We start from the raw sequence: 20,633 nt of genomic DNA on the forward strand, positions 1-20,633 counted from the left end.
ATCCATGTTATCCAGCTTGCTGTAAAGATATACTATATACTACTAGGGAAAATATTTCTAGGGAGGGTGGTTGCATAGTCTCTGAACTAATAGGCAAAGCAATGAATGTGCTTTGAATACTATCATTCCAGTTAAGAATAGATAAGCCTACTTTTTTTTTTGCTGCATATTATTGCAGAGCTCATCTTACTGGTGTACTCTGTACAGTCATGGGTAAGGGTGCAGGCTGCTGCCAAGACCTTCTGCACTGTTTCTTTGATTATGAAACACCCAAAACATTGGTAATTGAAAGCAAAAGTGTAGGATGCGTCTTCAGATTGGTGCAGCTGTTGGTTGTCCTTTATGTGATCGGGTAAGTAAGGCTTTATCTTACAATAAATGGGCATGCATTCCCAATTTGTATTGTTTCCGACTTACATCGTTCCCAATAGGTCTAGTGTAGATTAATAAGATAAAGGTTGTGTTGACATGTTCTCTGTCTTGTAGATTGAAGTTACTGCTTTATATATAGCAACATCTAAAATAAATAACACGGATGAAAGGTATAACAATGTATAAGTTTAACAGGTCTAAACTAAGTATATCTTGACCTGTAATAAGGTCAAATTTGAATCCCCAACAAAATCAAATGAGAACCATTTTGATTTAACTGTTTTTAGCTGTTCTGTTAGATATATGTTAAATGTTAGATTTTCATGTTAAATTTGTCTGTCCACTATATGTACTGTCAACAGGTATGTATGTGTAGTTCAAAAGGGCTACCAGGAGACAGACACTGTCATTAGTACTATCACTACTAAAGTGAAAGGAAATGCCATGTCCAACACATCTGACATGGGGCCTTGGTTTTGGGATGTGGCTGATTATATTATTCCTCCTCAGGTATTTTAACTTGATATTTGCAGAAAGCTTATACTATTGCACATGAGTCACAGACATGAATATAGAGTGTGTATACACACACACACACACACACACACACACACACACACACACACACACACACACACACACACACACACACAGAGCCTCAAGGAATATGCATAATCCATACATGCTTTTGAAGCAATAGAGAAAGCATAACATACACCTATTGCAGAATGATGATTTATATATGCCTGTAAGGTATTTTCACTTCTGTGCTGTAACAATGACTATGCTCTTTTGTATAAAGGCCGATCGATCATTTTTTGTGCTGACAAATGCCATTTTCACCGCCAATCAAACCCAGGCAGCCTGTCCTGATGTGAGTGTCTGTTGTTGATCATTCTTCCTGACTCACCTGTACAAAGGGGTGTAACAATAGTTATCATTAGTAATGCATTGCATTAAATGTAATTACATAATTATGGATTTATATACATACTGTATATACATACAGTATGTGCTATATATATATGTATTCTCTCCTCCAGTTTCCAAATCCATCTAACATTTGCACTGATGACTACGACTGCACTGAGGGAAAGAATGATCCTCGAGGGAGTGGTAAGGCTGCTTACTCTAGAACATAATGAATGGATGGAATAGGACACATCTCATATGGGTCTGTATAGTGTGTAGCAAAAGATCCTGAAGGGGGCGTCAACAAGTGTCACTTGGTAGCGGCGGACATCTTGGTGGGTCATAAACAAAACAAAATCTACAAAGTAACTAATAACTAAAGTTTTCAAATAATTGTAGTGGAGTAAAAGTACAATATTTGCCGTTGAGATGTAGTGGAGTAGAAGTAAAAGTAGGCCTACTGGAAATTGTAAATACTCAAAGTACAAAAACCTCAACATTTTTCTTTCCACCACTGATGTTAATTCAACTCTACAGTTACAAATGGATAAACAAACACTAAGGTTTTCATTGGGCATGTTTCCTCTTGCCATGTTATTATCAATGGTGTTATCTGATATCATGATGTGACTAAAAGTTGACACTCTCTCTCTCAGGTATCCAGACAGGACTGTGTGTTAACTATTCCGAATCAGTCAAGACCTGTGAGGTGGTATCCTGGTGTCCCCTTGAAATAGACACTTCACTGCCCAAGTAAGAATACAATCTTTTATTAGCCATGCTATTCAAATAGGCATTCATTGTAAAATATATGTTGAAAATGTCGTGACTATGTAAGGACTGAGATATGCAAATGGAAATTTTTAATTATTTGCCACTGAACAAACTGACACAGAAATCACTATTCAAAACGCAAATAAAGAGACACCTGCATGGGAAAATATTTATTGTAGGATGTACTAGATTGTTTTTAATGTATTTAATTAGTCTTATATGTGTTCTTAAATGTATTTTGTAAATGCACTATAAAGTTTAATGTACTTTTTCTTTTTTCTTTTTTAAATGTATGTTTTTAAATGTATGTATTGTTTTTATATGTGGACCCCACGAAGACTAGCGGTGCTTTAGAGCACAGCTAATGGGATTCCTAACAACTAAACAAGCATGGTGTAATGACTGATATATACTTGATGATGAATACTTGGTTGCGTGACGCTGGCATGCAAGTGCAACCAAGTATAAATCAGGCTTAAGACATTGTAGTTTGCCATATCTCATAGACCTGCAATGCTGGGAGACGCAGAGGACTTCACAGTATTGATTAAAAACACTGCGACGTACCCCAAGTTCAACTTTCACAGGTTAGAATTTACTTTTCTCGCATTAAAAATGTGAATTATTTCAGAGTACAGTGGTGTATTGTAAGTTCTAGCCATTGTCTACTCTCCTCCCCCTTCAGGAGAAACATTCTGCCACACATTAACTCCTCATACTTGAAGAAATGTGAATTCCATCGTATAACGAACCCCGACTGCCCAATATTCCGTCTTGACTACATAGTTTCAGAAGCTGGGGAGGATTTTCAAACCATGGCTGTCAAGGTAAGCTCAGAGTTCCTGGTAAAATACATTTACTGTACAATTATTGTATGATGCTTACCTTTAGGTTCTCTGTCACTGGCAATCAGCAATCAAGTTAGGCCTATCTATCACAAGGTAGTAAAGACATCACACACGTACAAATGATTCCTCTTTAATTGAGGAGCGTTTATGATTGTTAAGGGTGGCATCATCGGTGTCCTCATTGACTGGAGCTGTGATCTGGACCCGTGGGCAGGCAAATGTAAACCAAAGTACAGCTTTCAAAGGCTAGACACCACAGATCCTGGCAATAATGTTGCACCTGGATTCAACTTCAGGTTCGATTATTATACAGTATATATACAGTATAGTTGTGTGTGTGTGTGTGTGTGTGTGTGTGTGTGTGTGTGTGTGTGTGTGTGTGTGTGTGTGTGTGTGTGTGTGTGTGTGTGTGTGTGTGTGTGTGTGTGTGTGTGTGTGTTTGTTGCTTTATCAATATTTATTGGTTAATAATAGTTACTGTGGACGGTAAGGTGGAAAATGAAACTGTTGACAAAATGTTTGCTTATACAGGTTTGCTAAATACTACAAAACCCCTGATGGTGAGACAAGAACACTGATCAAAGCATATGGAATTCGGTTTGAAGTCGTTGTGTTTGGCACGGTAAGGATGGAGTAACATGATTAATTCAACCTTGTATTTTTGAATCATGCATACATGCATGCATTTGTATGTATATACTCTGTGTGTGTGTGTGTGTGTGTGTGTGTGTGTGTGTGTGTGTGTGTGTGTGTGTGTGTGTGTGTGTGTGTGTGTGTGTGTGTGTGTGTGTGTGTGTGTGTGTGTGTGTGTGTGTGTGTGTGTGTGTGTGTGTGTGTGTGTGCGCGCGCGTGCGTGCGTGCGTGCGTGTGTGTGTGTGTGTGTATATATGTGTATATGTGTATATCTATATATATATATATATTATTTTCTTTTTTACTTTCAGGCGGGTAAATTTGGCATCGTACCAACACTGGTGAACCTGGGTGCTGCACTTTCATTCCTCAGTTTAGTAAGTAGGCCTTTCTCTCTTGAAGCAAAGAGAAAATATGATGAAAATGCATTTTATTTAAAGAATGTGATAACCTCCAGAATTCGGTGAAAAATAAATGGCCCAGACGTCCAACCTGATTGCAACATCACGCTTTGAATCCAGCTCATGACCTGGGTCCTCTCTTTGCTCTCCATCTCGCCCTTTTTCCCCCATCTGTATTCACCATACTGGTTGACATGACAAGAAGAAGGCCTAAAGATACTCTTTCAATGATTTCCCTCAGCTACCTGTTGTTGCAGACTGGTTCCTGGTGACTTGTACAAAGAGAAAAGATCTTTACATTAAACACAAAGTCACACACCTGAGCAATGACCTTGACAGTGAACTGGTAAGTGGTTCCTACCTTTGTTTATTGTCTTAGCTTGGGACACGACGTCTAAGTATAAATTTGTTTACTTTTTTTTATTCTACGTTTTAGTTGTGGAAGGTCACTATACTATTTTTGTTTACTTTTTTTTATTTATTGTTTGACACTAGTTATTCAGGTTGAGTCTAATTTGTGTTCAACCTGGGTCATTCATAACTTGATAATACTGCTTTTCCACACATTCTTTATGATGCAGGTGTCCATGAGAACCAGCTATGGAACCCCATAGAACTGACACTGCAACGGGGAGCATTTCTTCAGGACAGGACATCCCATTCTAAAAAGCTGCCATAAAACACAGACCTCCAAGAATGTTTTGAATAAATTAATACATGAATATGTTATTATTATATAGACGTCCTTGTATTGCACAGTTTTTGAATCAAACTGGCGATACTGCCAGGAATGGAAGGCTGTTTTGGAGGGCCTCCTGCTACTTAAACCTTCCATCTTGACTCAACAGCATTCATTGTTTTCCTGGCACAAAGTGCAGCACTCTTTAAACCATACTATTAAAAACATATTTTTCATCTTCTTCTAAAAATGTACCAAAATAAATGTAAACAATTTGAACCTTTTAGTACATTTTTAATGTTGGGACAACACAGAATTGCACCACAGACATAAGTTCTTAATCAAATGTGATGACTGTACTCCACAATGACAAAATATCTACATGTAGTACACAAAAACAACCTATACTTAGTCGACTGGTAGGCCTATCCCCTAAATCTAGTCCAATAAAACAAAGATATTGAAGGGAAGTAGGGATGTCCGATTTTATCGGCCTCCCGATATTATCGGCCGATATTAGCATAAAAATTGATATCGGGAAAATATCGGTATCGGTTTTTTTTTTGCTTTATAAATAAGTTACAGGAGTTTTTACTGTATATGGTGTGTGTGATATGAAATTTGAGCTTACCCTAATCACAATAATCCCCGCATATATCGGTATCGGTTGATATCGGTATCGGTAATTAAGAGTTGGACAATATCGGTATATTGGTTATCGGTAAAAAAGCCAATATCGGACAACCCTAAAGGGAAGTTTGCATGTTGTGCAAGTTCTAGTTGTGGGGGGTTAGGTTAAGACTTTGACAGTGGCCAGTTTGGAATTGCAGCCTCCTGAAGGTGTTTTTTTTAAGGCAGTTTTGAAAGTGAGTAGGGTTTTACACTCCTTTACTCCTTTTGGTAGGGCATTCCACATTTTTGTTGCATAGCGTGAGTACGAGTTCATTCCCTTGTTTGTGCCAAATCTGGGTTGGACATGATCAGTGGAGCTGCCTCTGATCTGGTGTTGTGATTGTGGACTTCATTTTCAGTTTTTGAAGTATTTTGACAGGTACATGTTGTGGTGTATCTTGTAGACCAGTGTGTGTGTGTGTGTGTGTGTGTGTGTGTGTGTGTGTGTGTGTGTGTGTGTGTGTGTGTGTGTGTGTGTGTGTGTGTGTGTGCGTGCGTGCGTGCGTGCGTGTGCGTGCTTGTGTGTGTGTGTGTGTGTGTGTGTGTGTGTGTGTGTTTTACATTTACATGTACTTTAAGAGAGGTAATTTAAAAAAAAAAAATCATTTCAATTCAATTAAATTAAGCAGCATAGGCTAAAATATAAAATATGGACGTTACACTTCCACCATACTCCACCTGGGGGCAGCATCGTTTCAGGTCACAACTAGACAGTAGCTAGCTGAGCGTACGTCACGGTAGCTCCCAAAATCAGCGTTGCCATGTCTGCTTATTATAAGCATACAATACATTAATGTGTTAATTAATTTGTCCACGGACCCCATCTGAAATTATAATTAGTGCCAGGTACCTGCCCCTACCAGATGTGTGTTATATAATGCAAATACAATATTCCATACATTTAGCACTTTTTTCCCTCAAGATTGTAGATCGTATGTTTGGTGCTCGTGCGGCTAATAGTCGCTTGTTTTGGGCTTGTTTTCCTAGACCAGGTTGCTTGTTTTTCTCGCATTACCTGGCAACACTGGTCAACGTACGTCATGGTTGCTCCAACGACAACACGGAGCACATCGTAGTGTTAGCATGTAAGCTATCAAGGTAGCAAACAAAAGAGCAGCAGCGCCGTGTTTTAGATAGAGGTAGAGATTCTGGGCTTCATTCTAGCTGCAACATTAATTCTAAAGTCAGTTAATTCAGTATAGCTGTCGCAATGGTGTCAGTTAATGATGGGCCGTGAACATGGACGTTACTTCTAGCATTGAGCTAGTTACTAGCAGCAGCTGCTAGTACTCTCTGGCAACGAAGCGAAGGCTAAGCTAACAGGCTAGCTGGTCTTGTTTCTTCTAGGTAGCATTAATGAGGCAGTTCCACCCTGGATCACAGGATCTACAGTAAACTAACGTGGATTCAGTCTCTAGCGGTTAGTTAGGTACTTCTTAGCTACCTATCTAACGTGGAAGAAACTCCCAGAATGACAGGTAAGCCAGATAAAATGTGTCCTCAGTTTAACACATGCGGGCAGTGGTGGAACAAGTACTACATGTTTTTACTTTAACCACTTAAACCGGAGTCCCTCAGGGCTCAATACTAGTGTCTCTTCGGTTTTCTGTTATTGTGGGGAAAGCTTTCGCCTAAAATAGCCGATCGACAAGCTCACAATGCGACGCAGCGCGTTGCATTGTGAGCTTGTCGATCTGCTATTTTCAGCGAAATCTTTCCCCACAATACCGATTCTGGGCTTTAAGTGGTTAAGTAAATGTGTCGATACGGCCATGTAGAAATACTCTGTCACAAGTAAAAGTCCCGGGTAACAACATTTACTGGAGTAAAAGTACAAAGGTATTGGCATCAAAATGTACGTAATGCACCAAAAGGAAAAGTGCTTATTATGCAGCATGTCCTGTTTCACAAGGTATCATGTATAAATGTATTACAATATTTTGCAAATAGCTGATCTACAAGCTCACATAGATCGGCCATTTTCAAATGGCCAAAGTTTAAATAGGGCTGAAGTGGTTAATGTATGTTCTGTAGTAATAATTTAAATCTACAAAGTCACTAGTAAACAAAGTTTTCAAATAATTATGGTAAGTGAAAAGTACAATATTTGCCTTTGAGGTGTAGTGGTGTAAAAAGTACAAGTATTGAATATTGGAAATACTCCAGTAAAGTAAAAGTACCTCAGTTGTACTTGAGTACAACACTTGAGTAAATGTACTTAGTTACTTTACACCACTGAGGATAAGCCAGATAAATGTGTCATCAGTTAACAGGCTAGCCAAACTAGCTTAACAAAGATTTTTTTTAAACGTTAAATCCACTTTGGTAGTTGTTATTGAGCTAATAGTACTTTGTTGTCCTTCCACAGATGGTGTAGTTCTATTGAATGTCCCTGTCATTAGGCAGCTTTATCACTGGGATTGTGGGCTAGCCTGTTCCAGAATGGTTTTGAAGTAAGTTCACTCATTAATCATTCATAACATCTGTATTATACATCACGTTTTTCAGGACCCCTTAGCTGAGAGAGAGATAAAGCAGGGACCCCCACTATATGGTGTAGAACATTGTGTTACAGATTAATCTATACAGCATAGGTTGCTTCATAGACTTGACAGCACTATCATCAGGGTATTTTCAGACATTTCACCACTTAAACCCTGAATAGTAGGTAAACTTGACCTTTCACCCTGGGCTTAGTCTGCTCTCTTTTCCCTCTACACCAAACCTCTTTGCCAAAAATAGACGATCTACAAGCGCACAACTCCTCGAAGCGTTAGGCGCTGTGTGCTTGTAGATCTGCTATTTTTGGCTAATGTTCCCCTCATAAAAATAGGGATGCTAGGGTTCAACTGTTCAATGTAAAAAATATGATCTTATCACACAAAGATTTGGTGGACCCCCTGTAGTAACTCTGAGGACCCCCTAGGGGTCCCCTGTTGAAGACCCCTGTTATACATGATGTATTATATGTATGTATTATACACTCATTATCGTCCTCCATTGTACCAGGACGTGTCGTGTATAGTTATCCAGATGACAATAAAGTTAAAAGTAACAGGTAGAAACAGCAGTTATAATGAGTGATTGCAAACCTTTACAGATACCTCCATCCTGTCAGCGATGAAGAGTTTCAAAATGCTTGTTGGGAGCTGAAGTTGACAGAGAGCGTGTGGACGATCGACTTGGCTTACCTCATGTGCCAGCTGGGTATCAAACACCGCTTTTGCACCCAGACTCTGGGTGTCGACAAGGGTTTCAAGAATCAGGTACTGTCCCAACTTCCCAAGTCAGTGTCATTTCTGTCAAGGTTGAATTCAATTCTGTGTGACTTAACCCATTAAGACCTGAGGCCGCTTCTAAACATTTTCTATATCCTAACAGTTTTTCGGAAAAAAATATAAAAAAATAATTTTCACGATTTTTCAAAAATAGCAGATCTACAAGCTCATAGCGCGGCACTCGGTGCCGTGCTATGAGCTTGTATATCTGCTATTTTTTAATAGCCAAAGAAATCTAAAGTGACACAGATGCGTTCCAGGTATTAATGGGTTAATGTTGACATAACCCATTCAGACCTGTTACACCTATACGTTGTTATACCTTTCAAGCTGGTAACGCCTCTGTGTCGTTTTAATTGTTGCTATATATATCGCTGTTGTCGGGCAGAAACCTCTTGTCTCGATATTTTAACTTTTTGTGTTTTTTCGTAAATGAATACCGTACTTGATCACACTACAGTGTCACAAGAATGCATCAAAAGTAGCAGATCCACAAGCTTGTAGATCTGCTACTTTTGCTGATTTTGAATTTGAATCCTGAAAAGTGACAGTTTTGGACACATGAGGTTTCCACCCGACAGAGACAACATTTAGCAACATATTTATTTATGTATTTCAGGTTAAAGTGAATTTATTAAAGTATTTTCTTTTATCTCTTGGGTTTGCAGTCCTTTTATAAAAAGCATTTCGATACAGAGGAAGACCGAGTGAACGAGCTCTTCCTCAAGGCAGAGAGCAAAGGCGTGGTGGTGAAAAAATGGTGAGTTATCTTATTAAGCTGTAAACAACAATAGATCTGTTTATTCACTAGCAAAACGTAACGCCTGGAAATGTCTTTTTTTTTTAAATAAATGTCATCCTTCAGCTCAGTGACAATTCAGGAGATCCAGGCTCATCTGGATCAGGGCCATGTTGCCATAGTGTTGGTCAACGCTGTGGTTTTGACATGCGACCTCTGCTCGTCGCCTGTCAAATACTGCTGCTTCCTTCCCGTGGGACAGAAGTGTTTCTGCAGGAAACCAGAATACCAGGGCCACTTTGTGGTCGTATGTGGCTTCAACAGGAGTACCGGTTGCATCTTCTACAACAACCCTGCGTATTCCGACCGTGAGTATCACATTTATAAGAGGCTCAGCTGTTAGAAACACAAGAACACGGTAGAAGCTGGCCTTACCTTTAGGAGGAGATGCTTTGATACTTGTATCGGATGTCGGGGTGACGCTGTTCTAAAATTCCATATCAGGAGGTGATCTACGGCAACTTCACAGACATAAATCCTATTCTACTGTGAGGAGGACAATTTAAAATATGAAACTGAATGTGTTCTCTCAACACTGCTGGAAATATCCATCAACCTACATAAAACGTGTTTCGACACACTTCAGTGGCTGGACATTATCTAGCACTTTTGAAAATGAGTTATCGGCACACAAAACGCATATTGCACATGGTCCTCGCCATAAAACTATAGGCTTCAGGTTACAATTGGTGAAGTTGCCCTTTTATTAAATATGACATAGTGTACAATACTCTTTTTCTATCAATTGAGACTGTAGCTCCTTTCACAACATTGACGACACAGGTCGGTTCTTTATAAACGGGCATTTATTGCTTCAGGATTTCTTCATCCCTCAGTCATCCGTGAGAAGTATGTTCACACAAAATAATGAACAACAATCAAAAAATTGCACTGTACGTAACAACATAGACCAAAACATACATAAATGAAAATACAATGACATGTAGAAATGCGCAATGCACAGTTTAGTGTGTCCATCAAACACAGCAGCAACATCAAATAGAAATCTAAAAATAGAATACCTCGTTGGCCGCTTGTTGTAGAAAAGAGGTCCTTGAATCTTTGAAAGTCCTTAAGTCTCTTAACCGTCTGTCTTTGGCTTCAGATGTTTTTAAGGTTCAAGGAGTTTTATTGTCATTCCATACAGCAGGTACAGAACAAAATTTGTTACCCAGGTCCTTGTCATGGCAGAATAAATTACACCTAAACATTACATAATACCTACAGTATAGTGCAAATAAAGCATTCGCACTTACCCACTAATATTGCACTTGCCCACTAAAACCAAAAAACGATATGATAGCAGCAACAGTATTAAAAGAAGCTGCATTAAAAAAAAAAAAAAAAAAAACGGTTAATGCGTCACAGTTCAGTTCATAGTGCAGAGTTCATGAGTAATCTTACAGATCACTAGTGCACTGATCACAGTTCAAGGTGAGTTCATGATTATCACAGCTACAGGGAAGAAGCTATTCTTTAGCCTGGTGGTTCTGGCCTTAAAGGGATATTTCACTTTCAAGGATGTTTGGGGTCATTTTAACGTCTACTCAGGCTTTTGTGAGCACCCTAGACAGTTTTTAAGATAATTGATCTAGATAATTGATATTCATTTTATCAGACACGTCACACGCCCCCTTCCGCTATACAAACCCATTGTAACTTCAAACTCTATTTTAACCATGTTAGATTAATTGCAGATACACGTCCTTGTTTCTAGTGACTGATATTGTCCTTCTAATACGTACCTGTTTTCAATTACTTTTTACATTTAATTTATTTTATTTCTTTACTGTATTTTTTATTTCATAGCCCCCCAAAATTATTAAAAAATTATGCTTTAATCACTGAGACACGTTAATGCTTCAGAACCTGGCTTGTGACACGCATCAATCAATAATGGTCCTTCTTAGTGCTACTGATGGGGAACTTTCGTTCCGTCCCAGAAAGTTTTAATCACATGTTTTTTCATTTTTTAACCTGACATGAAATCAATTATTTAACAAATGATTTATTTATGAAATTATTATGCTTTGTGAACTTTTTTAGCATTTTAGCAATTGTAGTATTTTTTTTATAGCAACAGCACTTAGAGAGATATTGATCGTTGGTAATGTTGTTTCTAGATTTTGTTGTTTTTAAGTAGTAATTTGTTAGGCTTTTATTGATAGTTTCACAGTGTAGAGAGACAGGAAACGGGGAGAGAGCTCCCAGTTCCAGGCAGCAGACAGACAGGCCGTATCACAAGGTTAATTCACCCATGCATGCACATAGTGATGTGACTTGCAAAGGAGTGATAGAATACCGATCACGCCATTGCCATTCAGAATACTATACCTCCCATTTTGGCGCCCCCCTCTAGATGGCGCCCTAGGCCTAGGTCGCCTATAGGGCATGCCAGCCCTGCTGTCAAGCATCAGAGACTATGTGGTATGCGCCTTAACCACTCTGCTATCGGCGTCCCAGCTGTTACATTTCTTTATATAAAAAAAATCAGAAATTCCAAACTGGCTGCATTTTTTAAATCTATATATTTATTTTAAATCTGGGCAAACAAGACCCAGACAGTTACTGGAAAATGTGCCTAGTGTACTTGAAATTGCGCAAAGACGTACTTTTGTTTGTTAATGAATTATACCTGCGACAACTGGAATAGACAAAATTTAATTAGCAAATTATATGACCTACCTGTCACAGGATTAGCACATGCTATCCATCTTGGCAACCCAGACCAGAACCTTAACGTGCGTTTATTTATTTTTCAGGAGTATGTTGTACCAGCATCAGTAACTTTGAGGAGGCTCGGCGGAGCTATGGAACAGACGAGGACATCCTGTTTATATTTAAGGAGCCCTGAAAGACAATGTTGTTGATGCATATGGATTCCGCATCGCCTATCGAAGTTGTAGTGACATTGCAGTGCTGCAGACCCTCCACCCCAGTCTGGGATCACTGGTCCCAGCTTTAGCCAAACATTGTAGATCATTTCCCCAGGCCGTCCTCTTTGGTGCTAAGATGGCTGGCTGCTCACAGAAGTAACACCGCTACAGTACACCCTTCAAGTAATTTAATTTGCTCCCTTTCACACAGTCATTTCCACACACTGTGGAAAGGCTGGAAACGTCAATAGTACTAGTGTGGGTTTTCTTTTTCCTTTGACAGAGGTGAACAGATACTTTGGTTGAATTTTACGCGGTCTTTTGTTAAATTACCTATAATTACCTAGTTATTTGTAGAGTTGATTTGTTAACTTTTAAAATTGTGAGCAGACATTTCAGACTTCAGACGTTTGTTGTGGATGCAATGTAGTGGAAGAAATGTACCACACAAATAAGGGCTGATGGCAACTGCGTATTATTACATAGTAAAGTCCGGAGTCTTAATTTAACTTTGAAAGTTGAAACATTCTGGATTTTGCCGTGTGCTTTACCTGGAGTTTTGTTTTACACTCAAGTCTTAGGAGGAGCTTATCTATAGTTGCAAACCTGCACCCTCAATTGCCTTTTATTTTCTGTATAAGTACTTTGACACTTTGTAGATGTCCTACATATTATTCATATTATATCAACAGGGAATAGAGGGAGAAAATATTTTGAAAAGACTCAGGTAATGAATTGTCCTTGAAGTATGATAATGTTACGTATGTATGAATGTATGCCTAAATCGATGTATGTACTGTATGTATGAATTGACAAACCTTGTCAAATGCTAATTCAATGCAATACACCATGGCCTGTCAATGGAACCACCTCTGCCTGGCAGATGGTACCATCAACTATCTTTCGACAGACGTGAGGACAACATGCAAATGTTAGTTCATCGTCCTTTAATTCACACGATTGGTGGTGGACCAGCTAAAGGCTAAACATTGGATGGAGAAAGCTCATGTGACACACTATGTTGTGCATAGAATGATGCCTTGTAGGCAAAAACATGGTCAGGGCACCAAGCGACCATCAGCCAGATGGGGAGTTTTTGCCGTGGCTGATGAGTTTGTGTACTCTACCTGCCACTTCGGCAGGTAACCAGCCATAGGTTGTATGAATTTGAGTCTGACATAGTGAAACGTACTGGTTAGGCCACTGTGGTCGGTGGACAGAAATGCTTTCTTCTCTGGACATAGTCTCTTTTGAGGGGAAAAAAAGCAAGCCTGAGACTAAAGCCTAATTTAGTATACATTAGGCTTAAAATGCTTAATTAACTCACTGTCACTCAGTTGTTATTTTTTACATTGATATCATGGATGAAGTTGCACTATGGTTTTCATACCACACATAATTTAGTGTTTAAATTATCGATTTGATCATGAAATGGCTTTTAAGGAAGAAAAGAAAAATTAAAACAGCATTTCTGCTTTATTTTTACCGTGAGAGAAATGGGAAAGGTGGGAGAGAGGGGTGGGTGATAAACAGCGAAGGGCTACAGGTTGGATTCAAGCCTGGGCCAGCTGCGGGAAGGACTGTAGCCTTATTTATGTGGTATGCGCTCTTACCAGGTGAGCCACTGGGGCGCCCAGGAAATGGCTTCTCTGAGTCTACAGCTACGCCTGATGTATTCCTGGTTGTGCATTTTTGGTATGAACAAATAGAACATTTGAAGCAGCAAACTTTATTTTTTATGAAATGTACAATTGCATTTATTATGTTCTGTAATTAAAGCATTTTGAATGCATGCTCCATGTGTTTTTCTATTTGATTGTTCCGTCTGTTTAGTGAATGTTAAATCTTCAGTGTCCATGAATAATCATAATGAAGTTGTTTACTGAGAAGAACTGTAGAGAACACATAACTGTCTACTCCTTCACTATTTTAGGTTTGAAGTCATGTCTGACAGCCTCGGTGAGCTCCTCAGCATACTCTGGCCATCTCCCAGTCATCTGCAAATACAACAGAGGATGTAGATGTTAATGCAGTCCATCCTGAAAGTTTATGAAACCATACTGATATACCATTCCTATCGTCATGCATAATTGATTGTTTAATAACATCAACTTTACATCCCTTCTTCATTCCCCTCCTATAGTCACAGCACCATTCTGATTTGTGTGTGTGTGTTTGCAGTGCCGTTTCTGGCCATCCCGGCAACCTAGGCGAGATCACCAACCGGTCAGAATCATATCAGTATCATGTCAATATCATGATACTGACTTTTTTGCTGCTAGAAAATATGAAACATTGCGACTTTAAGCTCCGACATGACTGAGAAATCGCCTACAGTTTCTAATGTATAAGGTATTTAAATTAGCAACCTTTCCTCTGTGTTTAAATAATTGAAAACCTCACCCAAATTAATGACAAAAACAAAACAAAAAACGTTTAAAAAGAAGGAACCCTGGGGGACCTCACTTTCAGAACCAGTGCCACTGCAGCTTGAATATCTGTTGTCCTATGTGGAGATGAAGTGTGTGTGTGTGTGTGTGTGTGTGTGTGTGTGTGTGTGTGTGTGTGTGCATGCATACATGTGCGTGAACTATGTTAAATGGACCTTAAAACTCCACTTGTCACTGATTTGTCGGTTCAGGTTGAGGTCCAGCTCTGTTACCAGGAGACCGTCCCGTGTTCTGGAGAGCCCGGGTGAGCGGCTGCCATCTGGAGCAGCCACATAGCTTGATCCATAGAAGTGACCAAAATCCTGATGAGCTGTAAGAGAAAAGAACATACTTTATTAACCCTTTAAGACCGGCGGGAACGCATCTGTGTCATTATAAGATTTCTTAGGCTATTAAAAAATAGCAGATATACAAGCTCATGGCGCAGCACCGAGTGCAACGCTATGAGCTTGTTGATCTGCATTTTTTTTTAAATCTAGATTTTTTTTGCTAATCTTTGAATATATATATATATTAAAGCGAACATTTTTAAGTCAAATCGTGCTTCTGGGGATTCTACAAATGTCTTGTAAATCCTAACAGTTTTTTTGGAAAATGTCGCCATATCAGTGGTTCTCAAACGTTTTTCATGTCAAGGACCCCCAAAATTATATTTGTCCACGGACCCCCCCACCTCAAAATATTTTGTTCCACGGACCCCCAGAAGCAAAGATTTGAGTAAAACATTTCTATATTTCACATTCTTCAGCCAAATTCTCAACCAAGCTGACAATTGTTTTGTAAATGGAAGTATTAATATTTAAAGAGCATGTACCATGTAAGACCCCATGTTTATCATGCAATCGGACATATAGGTGATGGACTGGCCAATTTAATTGACACCCAGCAGTATGGTGGGACGTTTAAAGCATCTCATCCCCCAAAATAGTAACTTCTTTCAAACTAAGACAATAATTCTCTTACCTTTTTTTCCATCTCCAGAAGTGAACTCATTTTTGAAGTGTTCCTGCATAAAACAAGTGAAGCTAAAACTGAGCGATTGTACCACCGTTGTATGATATAAAGCTTATCAGAACAACTACAGACAGCTACAAAACTGTGTTTCTGAGAATAGAACACATACATCATACATATAAACGACAATGGCCTGTTATATAGCAAAATCCCTTCAACAATATAATTTACCTTAAACTTGTTCAATGCATTATCTCTGATATACAGTAGTCTACGTACCGTCCCAACACGGTTGATTGCACAAGTGAAGCAGTGGTTTGCAATGGCTGCATTCCTGGCCTCAATGGGCCACATGGGCTCACTATATTAATGACACAGAGTTGCAGTGAGAAAAAAAACTTTTACAGTTGCAATTTTCAATAATTTGATACAATACAATTTGATACAATCATTTGAGACAATAATTTGATGACCGGCGATGAGACTCAAATGCAGGTCTCCTAGACTCCACGATCATCCAGTTATTGGCTTAGGAATGCGACAAATACGAAAAACTCCATGAATTCAAGGCTTCATGGGGTGTGTAATTGATAGAAAATAAGACATTTTTGGGGTGAACTACTCGTTTAAGATAAAAAATCAGAATCTTCTCAGTAGATTACTCCATACACCCTACAGTGCATGATGACACACCTGAGTGCTCCAACAGTAGCTGATGGGTTGAAGATGACCTCTGCTCCATTCATACTGTACATGAACCAGTTGAGAGGGTGATGACGTCCATAACAGATGTTCACAGCTATCTTTCCAAACTGGGTCTGGAACACTGTATGGCCAGTGTCTCCTTCCATGTAATATGTAGACTAAATTAAAGTGAGAGGGGTAAATACTTTGAAGTATAAGTTGTTTCGTTTACGTGGGTTATGTACATAAATGGCAAATGCATGCTTTATCATACAGTATGAGACCCTCGCAAAAAACTGCTGCAGGAAATCTCTTTTAGAGATTACAAGAGAAAGAGATACAAGATCTATGTGATCTCAATGTGATTTCCTTTGTGATTTCACCTGTATAAAAAAAGGTATTGCATTTGGATTTTGTCGGTATGCACCCTCTAAGGAGGTCTCCACTTTTGTCATCCTTCCTGAGGTTTCTTCCTTTAGTTTTCCCATCAAGGGGGTAATCTTGTTGTTGCCCATTTTAAGGTTAAAGTTCAGAGGGGTATCTATCTTTTGTTTACTTTGTTGTCATGGCAAATATGGACATGCCCGATGACAGCACAAATCGGCACATCAGAAGCCCATATAGGGAGATACCTGTGGGTGTGTGTGTGTGTGCCCACTGCCCAGATTATGCCAATGGAGATCCCTGCCCTCAGCGCAAATCGACATAGTTAGGCAACCATTTCTGTTGAGTGAATGACATCACATGTCCATATATGGAGATCCCAGATGACGTAGAGATGGGGGTGAGACAGAGAGAGGAATAGGGAGGGGGAGGGACAGAGAGCCTATTTCACCCACACAATAATGCGGCCAATGCATTTAGTACAGTACTAAGTGCTTGTATTATGTCCAAATATGCACATGTCTGTTGTCATAATACTGACATCATAGCTGACTGACATCATCCAGTACTGGGTACTGACCTGAACACACGCACACACGCACGCACGCACGCACGCACGCACACACACACACACACACACACACACACACACACACACACACACACACACACACACACACACACACACACACACACGCACACGCACACACACACACACACACAGTGGCATACCTATAAAATCAGTTACTTGCACATCAGAGTGCAAGTACAGGATACCACACACTAACCTCATTGAAATCTCCAACCCGTGGAATATGGTGTTTCCTGGTCTTGCCAAGCACGCTCCCTGTGTTGGAGATCACCACAGCGGTGTTCCACAGAGTGTGGTGCAGCTCGTCACGCTCCAAAATGGGGGACACGATCACCATGTTGTATTTCTTGGCAAGCTAATGATATGGATGGATGTTTCACATGAGTTGCCTTTTTCACACAAGTACTTATTTTCTTCACTGCTAGTAACAGATGACATTTGGGAAATGATTATGATCTAATCTAATAGGCTAAATAAAAGTATTTTAATCATATCTAATCACCTGCTTTGATATTCTATGGTTATTTATTGGTAAAGGTCTATGGTAAAGGACTATATTGCTAATCAAAGGTTAACGGCAGCAACAGCATTTTTGGTCAAATTTTGAATTAGATACTATAGTAAAGGTCTATGGTGAAGGTCTATGGTACCGGTAAATTAAAGATGTGTACGGTTAAAGTCTATAGTAAAATTCTATGGTAAAGGACTCTATGGTGAAGGTCTATGGTAATGGACTAATAGAAAGCTGAAGGACTATAATGGACTATGGTAAAGATCACTTTTATACTCCCACCTTTTGGCAAAAGCGTGTGGTGTTTCCTTCCTCAGCAGACTCTGCGAACTCTGTCCATGGTTCTTTCTCACGGGTGCAGAAAGCAAAGGGCATGGCTGTGGATGCCAACATCACTGTCAATAACTCAGCTAGTGTATTTATTTTTTAACTTCACAAGCAGGGCAGTAGGTGGGTATATGACCTTGTTGTGAGTCTTGTATTTGTATGCCAGTACTCACTCCAGGTCTCCTGAAAGCAGACGATGTTGACACCACACATGGCTGCTACCTCTACCATCTCACCAATCCTGCTATGCATAGCATTGATCTGTGAGACACAGCAGACACACAGTTATTGCACACAATCGATATCGATTTGGAAGAAAAGACTCTTTTCTGTCTTCCGTTTCCCCTCTCCACTGTGCAGTGTGCAGTATGTCTTGGTGTCCTGGCAACAGAACTGTCAATATGTACCGTGGAGGTCTGTGAATTGTTTGTACATGTAGGCTATGTCTCTGCTGCTCTGCACCAAGATCAACAAGAACATTCCGTTCCCAATTATAGTAGTTTGTGAATACATTTTCTCAGTGTTAGGCTATAGGGCGTTAGATAAACTTATGTCTGTAATAAAATATATAAAATACACCACTTCCCTCTGACCTGATCTAGCACAGGGGCATCAGTGGGCAGAACTATGTGGTTCTGGATGAGCCCGATTCGGATCTTCCTGGGCGGTCTGAGCTGTTCCTGGGCAGCCTCAAACACGTAACCCTGCAACTCAAACTCCCGCTCCGAGGCTGCCTCCACTGCACATTGTGGGACATCCAACTTCCTACAGGAGAGCAAAGACAGGACAAAAGCTGCTTTAGTGCTGAGTGCTGACTGTGTGCAATTATGAGTTCATTCGTATCCCATTTATTCATATCATTGGTAGGCAAGCTCATCATCGGATGTGAGACACACATAGATTGAAACTCATAGATATGAAAATCCCTGGTTCAGAATGTGAATATGGGGGGGGGGGGGGGGTTGCTGAGTTTATCTTCTCAATAACAGAGAAGAAAAAAGTCCTTTTGCACACCTACGGAGGAGACGGACAGGTGCGTCGGAGTAATGAACTTGAAGAGCAGAAATGTATTGATAGGGATACGTTTCGGTCACTCTGACCTTTATCAGGTTTCATCAGGCATGCCTGATGAAGGGACTCCCCTTTTTCAGCTCATCTTCTCAATAACACCCATGTCAAACAGCAACCGGAAAAGAAACAGGAGTTCTAATCTACAGTTGGAAATAGTTTTATAATCAGCTTGTAAGCCTAAAATTGATTCATGGGAAATAGCTACTGTAAAATGTCCTTTCCTATACTACCCTACCAGTTCCTTCTCATCTCTATACATCAGAGGGACATCATCGATTAGGGGACAGGACTAACTCTCTCTTTTGGAAGCAGAATATGTAATCAAATGTATCTAGGCATGTTGAAGCTGAAGTTCTCATTATCGCTGCATAAGCAGGACATTTATTCCAACTACATTTAGACTATCATACACTTCACTATCTGTTGCTGTTTGAGAATCAAGACCGTGTACTTATGTGGGGCCACTTCAAACGGTGAAATCACAGTAAGATTCTCATTTCAAAGATATTTACCAGTGTTCTTCCAATTTGCTTTATTTGTTTTGACTTGTGTGCTAACAGCTCTGTGCAGTGTGCTCTCAGTGCAGAAGTGGACAAAGTCCACCTCTGCATAACTCACTCCTCAAACATTTTCAAGGGGATTAATAGGCCCAGTTCGCTATATGATTAAACACATTTGACTTAAAGCACTTGACTTTACTTGATTTAAAACAATGTATAACTTGATCAAGCTTTCCCATGATCACACTGCAAGCGAGATTTCTTTGTTTAAGGAATGCAAGCTAATGCTGAAAATAACTTACTTTGTTTCCTTTCCAAATAAGATTCGTTTGACCTCTCTCAGCTCATCCTTGGGTATATGCGTCTCCAAAGTCTTCTCCAAGCATTCAAACTCTGATGCTGACATTATGAATCACTTCTTGTCAGAGATGCCCAGTGGCTCTGTGGCTCTATGCTGCTGTAGATTTGGAGACCACCTGGACCTGGTCAATAACTGATTGTTAGAGAAACTATTACACTTTAACCCACTGCAAAGGTTGTGTAATCACTTTGCACTCTACTCCCTGTCGCAGATCTGTTCCATACCGTTTTTGGACAAAGAAGGATGTACCATGACACTTGCACCTCTCTTCATGATCCGTGTGTGTGTGTGTGTGTGTGTGTGTGTGTGTGTGTGTGTGTGTGTGTGTGTGTGTGTGTGTGTGTGTGTGCACGTGCGCGTGCGCGTGCGCGTGCGTGCGTGTGCGGTGTGTGCGTTGGGGGGGGGGGGGGGTTGTTTAAGTGAAAAGGTTCCTGATGGGTCTCATTTTTGTACCATTTTCTTATGGATCTAAAGTGTAGTGTCAGTGCCTCTCAGGCAGCCTGCAACGTTGTTTTGGTCTGATGGGCTCCTTCTGGTATGTCAACAATATTAGAT

General features: G+C 39.9%; 3 protein-coding genes across 3 annotated transcripts; 2 read left to right on the forward strand and 1 right to left on the reverse strand.

The window, feature by feature from the left end:
* Positions 1-209: 209 nt before the first annotated feature.
* LOC311043010 (P2X purinoceptor 4a-like) lies at positions 210-4,790 on the forward strand (the record flags this gene model as incomplete). The annotated part of the gene is made up of 12 exons (XM_084054131.1): positions 210-352; positions 735-882; positions 1,175-1,246; positions 1,416-1,488; positions 1,941-2,037; positions 2,565-2,645; positions 2,744-2,885; positions 3,066-3,202; positions 3,438-3,528; positions 3,851-3,916; positions 4,182-4,286; positions 4,522-4,790. The coding sequence occupies 12 exons, from the start codon at positions 210-212 to the stop codon at positions 4,552-4,554; spliced, it is 1,188 nt and encodes a 395-aa protein (XP_083910257.1). The 3' UTR covers positions 4,555-4,790.
* Positions 4,791-6,339: 1,549 nt separating this feature from the next.
* On the forward strand, positions 6,340-14,036 carry gucd1 (guanylyl cyclase domain containing 1). Its single transcript, XM_084056227.1, has 6 exons — positions 6,340-6,769; positions 7,660-7,744; positions 8,392-8,557; positions 9,238-9,329; positions 9,435-9,676; positions 12,131-14,036. The coding sequence occupies exons 1-6, from the start codon at positions 6,763-6,765 to the stop codon at positions 12,220-12,222; spliced, it is 684 nt and encodes a 227-aa protein (XP_083912353.1). The 5' UTR covers positions 6,340-6,762; the 3' UTR covers positions 12,223-14,036.
* Positions 14,037-14,106: 70 nt separating this feature from the next.
* On the reverse strand, positions 14,107-20,123 carry upb1 (ureidopropionase, beta; the record flags this gene model as incomplete). Its single annotated transcript, XM_084056226.1, has 10 exons — positions 14,107-14,241; positions 14,850-15,004; positions 15,658-15,700; positions 15,928-16,009; positions 16,342-16,511; positions 17,505-17,663; positions 18,102-18,196; positions 18,320-18,407; positions 18,740-18,911; positions 20,020-20,123. 10 exons carry the CDS (start codon positions 20,121-20,123, stop codon positions 14,158-14,160), a joined length of 1,152 nt encoding a protein of 383 aa, XP_083912352.1. The 3' UTR covers positions 14,107-14,157.
* Positions 20,124-20,633: the final 510 nt, after the last annotated feature.

Source organism: Gymnoscopelus microlampas (genome assembly GCF_963454915.1).
Source record: "Gymnoscopelus microlampas genome assembly, chromosome: 4".
Classification (NCBI taxonomy): Eukaryota; Metazoa; Chordata; class Actinopteri; order Myctophiformes; family Myctophidae; genus Gymnoscopelus; species Gymnoscopelus microlampas.